This window comes from Meleagris gallopavo, chromosome 1 (genome assembly GCF_905368555.1).
Source record: "Meleagris gallopavo chromosome 1, MGAL_WU_HG_1.1, whole genome shotgun sequence".
In the NCBI taxonomy this organism is placed as follows: domain Eukaryota; kingdom Metazoa; phylum Chordata; class Aves; order Galliformes; family Phasianidae; genus Meleagris; species Meleagris gallopavo.
The window spans coordinates 117,219,620-117,236,287 of NC_139404.1; the positions used below are offsets into that span (position 1 = coordinate 117,219,620).

At 35.6% G+C, this 16,668-nt stretch overlaps 1 protein-coding gene across 7 annotated transcripts in view; it reads right to left on the bottom strand.

Annotated features, from left to right (window-relative positions):
- The window catches only part of CNKSR2 (connector enhancer of kinase suppressor of Ras 2), a 206,467-nt gene that overhangs the window by 41,885 nt on the left and 147,914 nt on the right, over positions 1-16,668 (bottom strand). For all 7 annotated transcript variants that reach the window (XM_085210940.1, XM_085210931.1, XM_085210919.1 and 4 more), the window contains 4 exons: positions 15,697-15,869; positions 13,509-13,582; positions 11,027-11,098; positions 5,214-5,281 (listed from right to left, as the gene is read on the bottom strand). In XM_085210940.1, coding sequence (XP_085067066.1) covers positions 5,214-5,281; positions 11,027-11,098; positions 13,509-13,582; positions 15,697-15,869 — 387 coding nt within the window. The remainder of the gene's footprint in view (positions 1-5,213; positions 5,282-11,026; positions 11,099-13,508; positions 13,583-15,696; positions 15,870-16,668) is intronic.

The following is a 16,668-nucleotide window of genomic DNA, read 5'->3' on the forward strand; positions in this document are numbered from 1 at the left end:
AAAGCTACCAAGATGTTTTGGTAAGTTTCTATATCAGAAAACTTGTTTTCATAAAAACAACTAAAAATTCCTTCATAGATATTACTGAGAGTTAAGTATCACTGAATGTTGACTCTCTATATGCTAGCTGCTGTAATTTGGAAATGTTTTAACATAAGGAGGAAAAATTTAAAACATTATTGGGTGTATTAAGTCTGATTTCCCATCACAGAGAAATTAACCAACAACCTGCAAATGTCCCACTGATATAACTCTCGTACACACCTTATAAATACTACATGCATACAGAATGCACCTGGTGCAATAAGATTTTCAGATATTTGCTAAATCATCAAAATAATTATGATTGTACATATATTGGCTGGAAATTACTGAAAGTATTTTTTGAATTGAAAAGATGAAAGCAATTTCCGAAGTGTTATTGGCTGCAAATAACATTAACAAATGTAATCAATACCAACTAGCAAATCAAGCAAGTAGTTGTTATTGCTTGCATGAATAATCATCATTATTTAATCGTTATTTTTATCGTCATCTTCTACACTACCAGTTATCCAAGGTTTTCAATTAAATTTCTGATAAAAAGAAACATGATGCATTTACTATAAGGCAGAAAAACTTCATATAACATCTTCGTTATAAAATAGTTGCTATCCTATTACACAAGCAAGAAGCCAAAGGTGGTTTGTTAAGGAAGAATGTGACAATTATATTTAAGCATAGAATTCTAAAAGATAGGTGAAAGAAAGTACAAAGGACACGTCGATTTTGGGCTAAATTTAATGGGATATGAGGTTTCATTTTTTTATGATATCAAGTTTTAGCCAAGTCTGTTTCATATTGGGAACTGGAGTAGATGACCTTTAACAGTCTCTTCCAACTCAAATGATTCTAAGATTCTATGATATTTTTGGTAGCTTACTCAAGGAGGAAGTAAGACCATACAACATGATAATTCTTATTTATTCTGTGGCAATTACTTTTGAAGCAGAAGAGGATGCAATTAAATAAACAACAGATCTTAATATTCCATAAAAAAGAAAACTAACTACAAACTCAGATCCAGATAGATAGTCTTTATGTTTCTATACATTGTAAGACTGATGCAAACATTCGTGTTGTCACTTTGTTTCTGACTGCATTACCCTCTAGTATTTGGGTAAGCCACTACACCACAGGACAGTTTAGTTCATGCTATTCACAGACAATTTCCACTTCACATGTTCAAGGAACTGTGTAACTTACTATTTTATCTTTAATAGGAGAAAAAGGTTTACTATCTAAACTATCTAACCAAAGGAACGGGTTGAATTTTTCCAAGTTAGCACAACATATAATTTTGGCTTTAATGATTTTTTTGTTACCAATATGATCATGATTAAAAATCTACTGTACCTAATCTTATTCAAGATTTAAAGTTAAAAAAAAATATATCTTAAGATGAAACCATTGTGAAATAGTTGTCTATAAAATTCTTTATCTTTTCATACTATGGTACTTGAGGAGTGTGCAGCCATATCCATTTATTTATTCTTTAGAAGTAATATCTTCTCTTTTGTGACTCTGGGTTTCTTGAATTGCCTCATGCAAGCTTATAGCTGAGAGGTTCTCTTCAAGTAGTGTAAGCAATAAATAGTATAAATAATTTTTATCATGGCAATGAAATAAAGAAAAAAAACAAACTAATTTCAAATGTCCCTGCCTGCAGACATCTCAAAATAATTCATCACTGGTTGAGAAAAAGACAACATCAGAGCAAATGGTTAAGTCATTTTCTGTTTTCTTGTTTCCAGCAACTCAGAAAACCTCAAAATATCGGCATATGTTTGTTCCCGTTATAGCAAAGCTTAGTGGAACTACTTCTTGTGAGAGGCCTGTCAGAACTGTCTCACTCACTGTGATTTCTGCAGCCTTGGAGCTCGTCTGTTTATTCTGGAAGTAAAATCTAGCATTCTCAGTGCAGTTTCCAATTTTGGCTAAAAATACAAAAAAGTTCTTCCTGTCAAAACCATAAAATACTGTATGATTGTGCTTTTGGGCACCTTACCTCAAATAGGAAATTGTGTTGGCAACTTACTGTATTTGCCTACAAAAAAAATCTGCAATTATAGGGGCCAACTTTCAGGTGAAATGAATGAAAATAGCCTCCATCAGATTTTAAAAATGTTCTGTTTTTGTCAAGTGAGACAGTATAGTCTACCTAAAATGTATGTAATGGCATCGAATGGTTGCCATATTTCTCTCTGCAGATTTTTTCCAATTTAGCAACAGACATGTTCAAAGCATTAGCCGTATCTTGAAAGCTTTCTGAATAAGCAAAAGTCTGTATGTGTTATAAGTAAGATAAAATTGACCTGCCATTTTCCAGTTAAAACTTTTCTATTTAGATAAGCAAGTCCTTTTGTTTCTCTAACTTTCTATGACTGGAAAGCATGTAACTTCTCCATCCAAGAAAGTCCCTTGCCATATTACTAGCATTCATTGTATTTAATATGGAATGCTGATGGTATTTTTATAAAACTGTTCTGTACAGCATGTGACATTTTCTCCAGCAATACACCCACAGTTTAGTGATTCGTGCATCTCTAAAGCACTTGAAATATATTTATACACTTTAGATTCAGAACTGTTCAACTCTTAATTGAAACAAGTTTGACAACTACTGTTGAATTGTTTCAGAAGCGTTCTAAAGCTTTCCTGCAAGAGGCTGAACTGATAAAAGACCTTTTGTGAAATCAAATATGTAGATGACAATTGGTACAGTCATTGAATATAGAAAAATCCAGCTTTACAGTTTCTATAATTTCAAAAACGCTTGAAGTGATAGAGAGGCCTTACATTGTTAACTCAATGCCTCTGCTAATTAGGGGCACAGCTCAGCTGTTTAACAGCCCTTGTTCTGGGAGCCAAGGATAAGCACCAGAGGCATAAAAGCTCCGTGCTGCAGCAAGAGGGGAATGTAATTCTGATTCCCTCCATAAACACAAATAAGGAGCATAAAGCGGATATAGCATTCCCTACCTCCATACAATGAATCAATTTGAGTAAATGGCATTAGAGTGGAAATAAAGAGCTCCCTCAGTGCTCGGGATATAATTTCAGCGGTAAGTGGAGTCTCGCTGATGATCTTCAATAGGGAGCCATTTTAATAATAGGCAACATGAGGCCTGAATACACGTGATCTCATGTCTAAGAAAGGGATCATCTGCTACTATTCAGCAATTGCTTGGTAGGAAAAAAAAACTTTCCACATCCATCTAGATTTATGAAAGTGCACTATTTCTGTGCACTTGGGCAGTGTTAATATAACTGTTCTTACACTTTTTCCTTTATCATCCCACATGTTATTGTAATTCTATTGCCAACTTCCTTTCTACAAAAACTTCAGTTTGGCTTTGGATGCTCACATGGAGGATTTCCCTGAAAACTCCAAGATTCAGAGTTTGTTTGTGGCCTCTTCAAGCAGTGATGGGTGGTATACAGTTTCCTCCAAAATTGTTAATGCTATATGACATGAGAAATACAGATTCCCAAGCTGGTTTTGGTTTGGTGAGGCACTGAGAAAATGACTGGAGAAGCAGTGAGCACAGCATGTCTCCTGGGCTGTGTGAATGCAGAGGACCTGGTACGATGAGTGATGTGAATGCACAGACAATAACAGACCACACCAGGAGATGGGCAGCACTCCCACAGTAAGCAGCTGCATTTGCTGGAAGGTATAATTAGAAACAAGGCAGCAGCAGGTACAACCTAGTTATCTGAGGGAAAGGCAGAACACCCACAAACCTTCCCTCCCACACTGCTACCATCAAAACATGTCTCAATGCTGTAAGCCACTGATCTTCAACAGCAGGCTGATCCCTCTAGGGTGCTTTGTAGTAAGACAATCAGTGTATGAATTAAGGCCATTTCCTGATGTCTCTTCATCTTCTGCCATTACAGAATATCTTACTCTATTGATGTTTGCACCTGCCTACTAAAGTCATCCTTGTTTCTCAATGGGGAATGAAGTCCTTTGCATGCTGTCTCCCAGGAGGGAGACATGGCTAATGCCAGAAGGACATGGCTAAGGCTGCTGTTACATAGGCTGGTATAGAACCAGGAATATGGGGGGCGAGGGGAACACCACATGGCTAATTTTGAAGCTAGCGACCATCTTTTGAATACAAACTCTCCCTGAAAAATGGCTAGAAATGGAGTTTTTGTAAAGAAAAGACTGCATTAAATACATTGCTGCTGCAGTGCTAGCTACATGCTTTTTGGAATAAAAGTTAGAGCTTCACTGATGAAGGGTGAGAAGCCATAGAATTAGCATGTGGTATTCTGACTTTGGAGGCAGCAGGTAGACAGGCACTCAGGTAAGTTCTAGCTAATTCTGAACATCGTCATTGTCTGGTGCCTGCAGTTAGATACACCTGTAAAAAAGAGTAAGAACTGAGATGCCAAATGCTTTCCAGACCAGTCTGTTGGATATAAATGCTTCTGTGAATCTTTGCCACTGACAAGTTGAGAAAACAACCTGCCCAACACAATGGATCCTGTTGGCCAACAGCATTTCTACTGTGGCAAACTAAAACAAAGTGACTCATTGTTTTAAATATGCTACTTTTATAAAGCTATGAAATACTAAACGTAAAAAATATAAAATGATGTAAGCCTATAACTCCAAACGAAGAGTTCACTAAAAAGGCAACAGGGCTCTACCATGCACCTCAATATAGCAAAATCAGTAGTAATCACCACAAAATTTAATGGCCTTAAAATTAAGTCTTTCAGGGAAATCCAATTTTGTCAGCAGGCTTTAGAGGAATGTTTTTGTTCCAGAGACCAATTTCACGCATTCCTACTCCTGTAAATTCAAACACCAAATGACAATGTTTTCAATTTTTTTTTTTAGTCTACAGATTCTTAAGTTTGTTCTGATGGAGGAACACATACCTGGGTACCACATACCTGAGATTACTGGCAATAAATTTGCTGCTTTTGTCTACTTCTGCAGCATTCAAAGAAATAATCCAAGGGTACATGGATCAGAATCTGAAGGAGCTAATCAAAAACCCCAAGAGAAAGAATTTGCTACTGCAACAACAGTGAAACTCATTTGAGAATTGCTTTCAGCTGATGAGAATGAGGCCTGATACACAGCAGGGAAAAAAGAGCAGATGAACTTGTTATAAGAGCTGACAGTAGAAACCAAAATAATAACACATTACCTTGCTCTTGCTTGATTCTCTCCCTTTCTGCATAGCCAGCAGCAAGCATGTTAATTCTGTTTAGCCATCTGAAATAATATTAAAAGAGCAGTGATACTGATCCAGAATGTTAATTTATGATGCACTTCTACAACAAACTAAAGCATGAGCATCCGAAGGAGATTCAGAATAATGTTATTTTTCATATTAAACAGCTGTTTTCTTTGATAGCTTTACTCAGGTAGCCTCCAAAGATCTATAATTATGCTGTTCAAAAAACTTTTTACAGCATAGATCTTGCTTCAAATAGAAAACCACGTATGATGTCAAACATTTGTAAAACATAGGATTTGGAGATAACCAAAGAGCTATTAAGTCTGCTGCTCACAGATATGCCATCACGTCAATATTCCTGCTGTTCTGATTTCTTAAGAATAAACACCACTTTTCAGAGATTTAAGCAATACTTTAAGGCTTGAATAGGCAACGTATCAGAGGAACAGAACAGAAACCCGCTGTCAAAAGAACAGGCTCCATCCTAAACAGACAGTGAAGTTTAATTATGCCATTATGTGCTTTAGGGCTTACCTACAGTGCCAAGCACAAAGAGAAGGAGGCATACCAGAATTCACTTTTGCGTTTGTGTCAGAGAAGCAGAGAGAGAAAAGGAAGTTGCCTCAATACAATTCACATCTAAGGTTTTCACCTCAACTGAAGACTTGAAAAAAGGCTTCCATGAGCTGCACGAATTAATGAACTACTGCAGTTCTCTTCTAGCAGAGCAGTCATTGTGAGGTGTACATTCAGCTGCCCATACCAATGCTTTCCTTCAACCTCCCCTCTTCCCCCGTGTGGCTCTCAGTGTATTCATTATCTGACCACTTACACTAAATCAGTTTCTCCATCGATGAGGCTTTAAAAGCACATGACAACCTTCTACGGTTGTTCATTCCATATTAAACCTGGAATTGCTTACTCCAGCCATCCCACAGTCAGGATGACAGACCTTGTTTGCCAACCTAGTGAGCAGCTTGCAATTTTACTGCTAGTGTTGGCAGAGAGATAACTGAAGTCAGTTTTGTGTTTTCTTCAGAAATGCGTTTCAGAAAACTGTGCCTGAGGGGTGTTATTTGCACACTGCACATGTGGAAACAGCATATATTATTTTCTCAGCAAGGGAGACCTTTCTGAGACCTTTTTAACCATTCCAGCATGCCGACCTTTGAGAAACTTTGGTGCAGGGTAAGTAGGCATAAGATCATAAAATACCTTGAAATAAATACCTCCTTGAAATAAATTTCTCCACTGTTCCTCTCAAAACAGTGACCAGTGAATAGTGATGTATTATCTGTAAATTATGTTAATAGTCCAGAAATCGTTATGTATTGGGAAGGATGCTACAGATCTGCTCCTGAAGTGATTACACCATACTTCATATTAGCTTACAATCAACATTTCTGCCAGAATGATAGAGAAGCTGAAGATGAGACAAAATTTCAGTTGTACTTGTTAGGAAGTGCCAAGCATTTATAAAAAAATCACAGGCACATGGAGAGTCAACAAATTGTGCATCAGACAATTATTGCACATTTTCATGGAAGAAAAATTGATCCCTTTCCAAAACACTCCCTTAGATTAATGCTCCTGATTCAAGAAGGTTTTCTTTGGGGAACAAATCTCGGAGCCTATCACCACACAGAGCAGTCAACATGAAACAACCACCTACTGAATCTGTTGGAACAGACCTGCTGACCACAACATAATAGGTAAGATAACTATGGGAGTTATTCAGCTGGGAAATTTCATTTCATCCTAAACATAAGATAGCATTTTGTACATGACAGTGAGTGAGGCAGTCAGCTACATTAACAAAGAGTTAATTGACAGTCAATTGATATCGGTTATAGCTATAGCAGATAATTCCAGAAAATTTCTGGATAAATTTCTGATAAATATAATCTAATGATCATCCAGGAGCTTTATACTGGTCTAAAAGAGACACAGCTGACTCTTTTAGTCATTTTCTATTCACAAATTCACAAATCATTTTCTGTTGTTCATGATTTGTGTCATCTACAATGCCTGTGGCCAAGTGACAAGGTTGTGATATGGTTGTAAAGAGTTAATAACAATGAGTGGTTTGCTAGTTCAGAGATTAAGAGAATGGCGTTGACTTCTGCAGATTTTCTAATATATGGCCACTAAAGATTCATTAGATACAGTTAGAATGTGTTCAGTTAGGAAATCATTATTTTGATTTAATGTGACTAGAGTTTACTTCAAGTTAGAGTCATATGAGAAATCTATCACACTGGGCTTGTATCTTTGTAAAGATCTCTGGAAAAACAAAAGAAGAATAAAGAATACTTGCTTTACACAACATAGGGGACAAAAGTATCAAGTGTACAGTTATACAAGAACTCAATATAAATATTAAAACATACAATAAAAACCTACTTGAAAGTAATCTGCAAACCCTTGGTCAAAGGAAGATTTTAAACTCCTTTCCCTACGTTGTGCTGTGTCTTAATAACCACTGTAGTTTTCTCAAGGGCAAGAAGCCAAGGAAATATTCCCTCCTTACTGCAAGTGCAGCTTTAGCTTTCTTGTGAGAAGTTTGTTATTGTTAGCTATGACAATAATAGTTAAAATAGTTACAGTAAGTAACATTGGTACTTGCAGCAATCGTCTAGGTTTTCCTTTTTTCCTTTTTGTTTTTGTATCTTTTAAAGAATAGGACATGTACGTTTCCCCTCAGTATTTAATTAAAACAATTTCATGACTCACACTAGAAGTAGATAAAAATATTTCTATAGATCTGTAACTTTTGTAAGGAAGAATGCACTGTACTGGCATTCTCACAGAATAGTAGGAAACAATTTCTTATCTCAAGCTCCAAGTACATGCACTGCTTGTAGTCAAATTTAGTTTAGGGTGTCAAATTCTCCTTAATCGTAAAGCTCAAGGATGAGGATGAACTAGATATATGGGAGTATGGGCACCATACAATGTCTATAAGCAATCAACTGCATTTTAACCAGAATGAAGAGATCTGTAGGTGATGCTGGAAAAAATTTAGAGGTCATCTTCATACACCTAGAGACATTCTCATGTGCTAATATTACAAACTGACTTGTCATCTTTGGTCTTGATCATCTAGTTACACGGAGAAAGAAATTTCTTACCAATTTCAATACTCTGGAGTCCAACAAAAAGAGAAACAATACAGTTCAGTTAACATAGGTTCAAGGAAGTTCTCAGACAACCATTCCACATGAAGTTACTAACTGTAACTGTAACTAGCCTAGCCAACTTAAAGAGTCAGGCACAGTTACCACAGAAAATCAAAACAAGTTTATGTATAGTGTCATTAAGAAGAAATACGTGGACTGCTTTCTATAGTAGATCACTTTCTTGGAATAAAAATGAATTTCCAAGGAAGGCGTTTCAGTGAATATATACTTACACTAGCAAAACTGTACTTTGTGTCAGTAAAGAGTATTCCATCCTTCTCTCACCCAAACTCAATGTGTTATGTGGGTAGAAAGAACAATTTTGCTGCTGTAGCCATGCAAAGGCAAGGGACTTCACAACAATAAAGTTCAGTCATCATAGCTCCCCAGGTTTCTTATAAACATAGCAATATGGCATAAACGTATTAAATGTTGAATAGTGACAAAATCCTTTCATGTTACTTTTTTTTTTTTTAATTACATCATTTTATTCAGAAGTAGAAGGAACTGAATGATTTGTAACTTTCTGTTAGTCTGTTTTAGCAGTTTTCTTCTTTCTATTATTCTGCTTTCCAATATAACAAAACTAAAATGATTGCAGGATATATTATTAAAACATATCTTGGAAACCTGAAAAAGAACAGAAATCGCTTAAAATAGTCTTATTTTACCTTTAATATGCTGGTTCTGTATTTGACTCTGTTTAGGTTAGAACATGCTTTTAGATAAGAAGCAATGGTTTTCATTACCTCTGCATTTGAAAGACTACTTTTTCGTAATGCATTTTTTCAGTTCATTGAGTTAATTTGTGCACTGAGTTTATGAAGGTGAACTTCTTTTTCTTACATTATCAATCAAAGAAGATAAAAAAATACATGTTGAAATAACAATGCCAATTCAAACATAAGAATTTCAAGTAATTCCATACAGCTTGATGAGGTTACTTGAAATTTACACGTGTATAACATGGAACACAATTTGGTCTCGCTCATTCTAAATAAAATAGTAAGCATAACTGATAAAAAACAATAAAAGATAGCTCATGCTGGGAAGCTGAAAACTTACTAGCTCTTATGTTATACACTGTGCAATATGTTTTTAACGTACTGATGCACATTTCCTGCTGCTTTCTGATTACTGAAGAGCTATATACATTCTAATTTTCAGAACCAAGTCACCTTGTGACAGAGACTGAGGACCTACTGACAGAAGTGATTTATCTGCTGCTGTAGTTCAGAATATGCTGAATAGACCACATCATTATTCTGTTTGCTGTGCAGCAAACTGCACTTTGAGTGACTGGCTTGACAGACTTATCTAGTAGACGCAAGTCTAAAATTTTACAAACAAACAAAAAGGTTTTAAGTTTTCTAACTGAGGAGAGACTTTTGATGTGAGCTTTAGTCGTGCATGAACTTTTGAAAACACTAACAGACGGCTATTTCTAAATAAAAGCAAGCACGGTAGAGTACTGGCATCCTTTTTCAGTCATATATTATCAGTAAAGAACTGGCAGTACACTGAAGCTCCCTGGCCAGGTAGCTGAATCTAGTACACGCAGGACAGATTAGACTGTGATCTTACTAATGAGTTTTATGGATTGGGATTTATCTCATTTTTCTCCTGTTTCAAAAGCACCTCAGCTAGGATGTCTACAAACATTATCCAAAACAGAACAATTATTAGGCTGCAACCATAGATCTTTTTTGTGCCCTATCATATGATGAAAACTACATCCTATGAGTTAATTTCAGTGTATGTTGTGAAAATAAATGAAATGAATTCTCAGATATTTGAGTAGACATGGGATCTATGTTTTTAATTTGCCATTTAAATGAAGTAATAGAAATTGTGTTTATTTTGTGCTGAAGTCTCAATCTGAAATTCTGAATTCTGAAAAATAGACCTAAAATACTTAGAGGTAAGCTCAACACACAAAGGAGTAAGACTTAAATCCTTTCTTTTTCAATTTTTATTTTTTTTTAAAGCTGATGAGATTTTCCCTGCTAATTTCAATAAAACTGAAATTTCACTTCAAAGTGAAAGTTACATTCATGTTGGTAGAGACAGTCTGCACAATTAAGTCTTTGCTATCTCTACATCCTATTTCATGAATGGCAGAAGAAAAAATCAATGACTGCTTTACATCCTTCTCCAACTTCTTACTCCCTCAAATGCCAGAGAATAGAAGCATCCTCAAAGCAAGCATCAGGCGTCTGTGGAGATAGGCTGAGGTGCCATGTTGGAGATATTCCACCTTTGCAGGTGTTACACACCTAAGAACAGCTTTACAGAAACCCAGAATTATTAAATTGTGCTTTTGAGTTATTTTCAAAATTTCAAAGTTTTTTGCTTCTTTTTAGAAAGACAAAACCTTGTTTCCAAAAATCTCCAAATCCTTCTTTCAAAAAAGATACTTCTTGCATGAATTGAATGTTTAGCATATGCAGACACTCAGAAATAATGCCACTCTGCACTTATTTTTTTTTAACTACAACCTTCTTAGCTGAACAATGTATCACATCCTAATTTGTAATCACTAGCTTCAAGGAAGTGCCTTGAGTAAGGAATGGTTCCTTGAATTTTGCTTAACTTCCTTACCTGTTCATATCATCTAGATGTTCAGCAGCAAAATAAAAACTTTTGATCTTAGGATGGCAGGCTTTGAATGCACTGTAGAGGAAAAACATAATTATAAAAATGTAATGGTACAACTTTTTTTTTTTTTAACGTAAAGTAGTGTGGTCACCAAGCAATGAGATGAGTCCAGATTTCCTGAGCTGTCAGAAGCCCCCGCACATGACACAAAAATATAACATCCTTGAGTCCTTTTGTGTCCCTCTCAACTCAGGATTTTCTATAACTCTATGATATTAACATTTGGGATAGCAGATTTCACTGACTGAAATGTTCTGCAACTACACCTTCTTTCGTAAGTGTATAAATAGAGACTGTACACTTACAGTGATAGTTTTATGCATTTTGCAATTTTACTGATATATACTGAAGGTGTCAATTTTTACCTCGACTGAAAATTGACCAAAGAATTTATTCAATACATCTCGCAGTCCTGGTAATTTATGACATCCCAATGACCTTGATGTTACCTTTAGCTCTGATGACTGAGTTTCAAACAGAAAAATATGACGTGATTTACTTTTGAAAAGCCCTTATAAATCAACAATGTGTTCTTGAGGTCATTCTAAGCAATGTGCAATTACATCTCATCTTTTCTTTCCACCAAAGTAATCAACATGAGTAGGCTGTGAGAATTACTTGAAAGAATTTTGTAACTATGTTGCATAAAGCTTTATGGTGAAGCTCTTAAAGATTTAGAAAATGCATCTGACAGTAATTAATAATTTACAACACAGAAGAATCATTTTTGAGAATAGCCTGAAGGTCTTTCCCAACATAAGAAAAAAATGCATAATACTCCTCAAGAAAATAAGGAAAACTATAAGCATGATATATGAAAAACAGCAGTAACATTTTTCTGAGAGACAGTGGACTGTATATATATACATGCATATATATATATAAAAATAATAATAATTCTCTCTCTAATCTTTTGTTCTTTAGAAAAATGTTAATGGTGCTCTTCCTGTGTATCATGCTTGCAGATTGTTAATGTGTTTGTATGTGCATGTACACATACACACAAACACACACGTAGTTATATATACATAGATGTATATACATATATATGTTTTTCAGAAACCAGATATATGAAGTTGAAATCCAGGAAAGGTACTGCTATTGAAAGTAGCCTGTAAAAATGAGACAAGAAGCAGTACTAAATATTAGAGTGCAACACAATATTATGCAAATGAAAGCAGATGTACAGTGATGTTTGCTCAATTTAAAAAGACATCATCAAGTTACTGAGACCCAAAACCTGACTTCTTAAAACTGTTACAGCATCTGCCATCTGGATTCTTACATATTCTTTTTACTTTATCTGTCATCCAAGCAAGGAAATTTAACAGCCACATTTTATGTTCTGCTATCCATCAGATACCAAATCAAGTAAAAAGCAATTTAAGCAGGATGCATTTCTGAGAAATAGGCTGACTTCATGATGCTGCCCCAACAAAACATACAAATGAAGCACTTTATCCAAGGACAAAGGACACAGTAAGCCAAGTTAATATTTCAATGTTATTATTATATTCCGTTCTATGAGATCATAATGAAGAGTAGAGATCGCCCTGAAGAGCTACGTAGGCTAACTGGTACAAAATCAGTGTCTTCTTCTTAATTGTATGTAATATAAGATACATTGTTTTGCTTTTGAAGTGGCTTTTCTGTACAATTTTCAGTAATTCCACAGTCTTTATAAACTTTGGTCAAACAATGGTAAAAAGCATTAGAAGGAAGCTAAAAAGTTTACAACAGTAATGACTCTAAGAATACCTCTGTGAGAGTATGCACTCCTCGTATCACTAAATATGCAGGAACTTGCATCTAAATGAAAAATGGGTTCTGGCAATGGTGCGAATGTGGATACCAGCAAACACAGATAAGCGAGAAGGAAAGTTACTTTAAAGCTTTAGGTCTTACTCTAGATCAAGCCATTCTGCCATTCCCTTGTTTTACTCTGCCTCAGGACCAATATAATAAGCCAGCAGAGTTTGAGATCATGCTAACTAATTTGCAGTTGCATTAAAGATGGATTTTTGGCCAGGTTTCAAACAACAAAAACAACAACCCTCCCTTTTGGAAAGGAGAGGAGAAAACTAAGAAAATAATAATAATGAGACAGAAGCAAGTAAGCAGCCTTGTTACTCGTAGTTCAAAATAAACTTAAAAAAATACCACCACCACCACTACTAAAATTCACACAGAAAAAAAAAACAAAAACCAACAACACGAAAATCTCCATTCTTCTTTAAGAAAGATGACACAGAAACCACACTGAATTTGGCAGTTCAGTATGAACCCATTCTGTGATATAACTAAATGATCATTGTAATGAAGTCCATTATGTCACTGTTTTAAAGAATGTTCTCCTTTGTTGCACTTTTTCTATGGTACTGCACTGCTCCTATTGTATCACTGCATTATTTTTGAACATACTTACTATTTCTTTCGGCATTCACTGGCTCTGTCAATTTTAAATTCAGGTAGACTGATGAATCCTTCCGCTTTTTCATCCTGTAAAGATAGTTCTAAATAGTACTGTTGTAAAGGTGTCAGAAAAAAAAATCCACATTGAAAACAAAGATATTTGCATTTGCCTGCTTCTTACATAAGCAATACTAATGTATGCTCTGCTCTGGCAAACCTCCTGTAGAAGTCACTGGGACTTTTGCCAAAGTAGTAAGATCCCTTAGTGTAAAATACCATTTTAAATACCCAGTTTTCTCAAACAATTTCACAGTTGAATGTGCCTCTGAAAATATACAAAATGACCAAATGTATGCAGGCAATTAGTTATTGTAATTATATAATTTCAGGGGAGGATGAACTAATTAAAAAGTTAGAAATGCAGCCTACTGTAAGGAAAAGAAAAAAAAGTGAAAAAAACCCAACTATTTAAATAAATGTTATTTGTCATCCTTATACAATATCGCAACTAGGATATGCAATATCACTTCAGCTACTTGTTATCTCTCTCCAACACACAGAGAAGACATCTAACCTCCTTCCTCTGTCTTCTAAAGACTTGCACATAGGTTATTTTATCGGATATTCAATCTGCATTGACTGCACAATTTGAAAGAATTATTTCAAGACACTGACACCTCAATACCACAGACTCTCTTCTTTGACTGTTGATGACTTTGCCTGAGAAATTAACTTAGGATCATGTGAGTGAAGCTGCAGAAGACACAACTACATTTTAAGGAATTCCAAAGAATTACATCTTTCTCTGTCAGAATCCCACAGCTACATGTGCAGTCTATATGATTATTTTCTTTCTAATAAATAAATAAATGACAAAGATCGGCATATAAAACTTCAACTGGAGTCATTCTGTGGGAGGTACAAAGTTGTAAGATGTTCTTCATTAGAACTTACTTTGAAATGAAAATGAAGTTGTTTATAATGAACTTTTTTTTTTTTTTTTGCATGATTTCTGAAGAAAAAGAACAATTGGCAAGAGCATGGTTAAGTTATCTGTCCATCTGTCACTGAGGCCTCCCTGTACCCTCCCAGCTTTTGAATCTGTTGATGAGGAAGCTGAGGTCTCAAAAATAACTGAGCCCAGAAAGTCAAGGAAACCCCAGGCAGGAAGGAGACACAGGACCTCAGACCACTGCCCTCTCCAAAGGAAAGGTACACAAGGCTCATTGGTTCCCCAGGCTCCTTGTTTAGCTGGTGGCTAGTCACTGCATTAGTACTTATGAATTTCTACCCTGATGATGACCTTGTAGTGTAACCTTGGGAGAGAAGATGTGGAGGAGAGAGTTAGGGTTACTGATACAAAGGTGGGATGAAGGCAAAAATGAAGTGAATGTGTGGGAAAATGGGCTCTGTTCAGAGAACTTCCTTTCTATCTACTATCTCTCCATCTACTCAGGGAGAAATTATATTTAAAAAACGTTGTGCATAAATGCTTGCAGTGATTAAAACAAGTAAGGTAGTCCAAGCCTGAGTACACTCACATGTTGGTAATGGTTTTATCTCAGGATACTAGTAGAGTTTAAAATTAAGGCTTTCTACCTGACTGGCAAAAAGCTTTTCTCCTTAAGCTGATAAAAATAATCCTGTACAAATGCAAAACATGTCACACAATCAAAGCTGTAAACAATTCAGTTGGGCTGCTCTGATGCTCTTAAGTTCAGTATATATGAGCCCTGAAATCATAACAAGCTAGAGAAGGAATGGCAGGAGAAAACAACTGAAAAAAACAAAAGCATCTTCTGTAATTGCCAGAGCTCCTGGTGATCTCACCAGTACATATAAACAGGGAATGCCAGGCAGCATATAATTAAAGTTTACGTTCTCATGACTAAACTTGAATGACAACATTAAATAAACTACTTTTCCCTTTCAATGGCGTGAGGACAGATTTATGCTAAAATGGTGAGAGCCGGACTCTGAAAAGTGTGTTTTTAATTCTTGTAGTAAAGGGTAAATCTGAGGATTAATTCTTTCCAGACCCTAATGGTAATTTAGGCAGGTAGTTAATATAGGGCATAGTTATTTGGGTTAATAAAGCTATCTATCTGCACAGATAAGCACTTAAACCACTGGCTTTCCACAAAACCATGGCATTAGCACTACACAGATTATACGATGAAACAATAAGCATACATGCTTACCTCTTCATTGATATACCAGTAGAGGGATGTGTCTTTCAGGACAAACCAATATTTTTTCCATTTCTGGGAGAAATAACTCTTAGCATCTTTCTTTTTCCAAAGCCAGCCTTCACAGTCTCCTCGGCCAAGATCTTTACAGGAGATCCGTCTTTTGCTTTTACCAGGAATAGGAGCTGAAAATGACAAGTTGTTGTGAAAGCATTTGACTCGTCCCCTATGTCAGTTAGCTATAAAACACAACAAATTTGCTTTGCAACATTAAGGAAAAATTTCAACCTCCATCTTCTATTCCTAAATTACTACAAACCTTTTATTTGGACCACAAAGTCTGTGCGAGACACCACAGCTTAAAATAAAGAAAAACCAAAACAATGTTCAGCACCTTGCGGAGCTCATATTCTAAAGCTGTGACCAAAAAAAAAAAAAAAAAAAAAAAGCAACACAGAAAGAGATGTTTTTGAGAAAGGGCAAAATATTTAAAGTAAGAAAAATGGTTATTTATCATTTTCAGCAAATTAGTATTTCATGTCAGATTACAACATACAGCATAGAAATTGATGTATTTCACGCCTGGCTACTAATTGTTCAATATTTTTGTGAAATAAAACTACATAAATACTTAATTGGTATTCAAAAACCTCTCTTTGAACCTCCTTTTGCAGCAGAACATTTCCTGAGGCCTTTGTATTTCTAAATCAAAGGAAAACAGTTTACCATGATATAATTACCAGACAGCTTAAATAACGAGCAACAACTGCAGTAAGGCATTATGTGGATACAGCTGCAAAAACAGCCCTGTCCCCAAAGAGGCTAGAATGTAAATATTGAAAAAAAAAATAGTAGCAGTATGATGATAAGGTAACAGGATACTATAAGACTTCCATAGCAGACTAATAGTTTCTCGGTATGATGTTCCAAGGAACTCAGTTTCCGCTCAACTGAATTACTCATTTGACTGAAGCAAACAAAGTT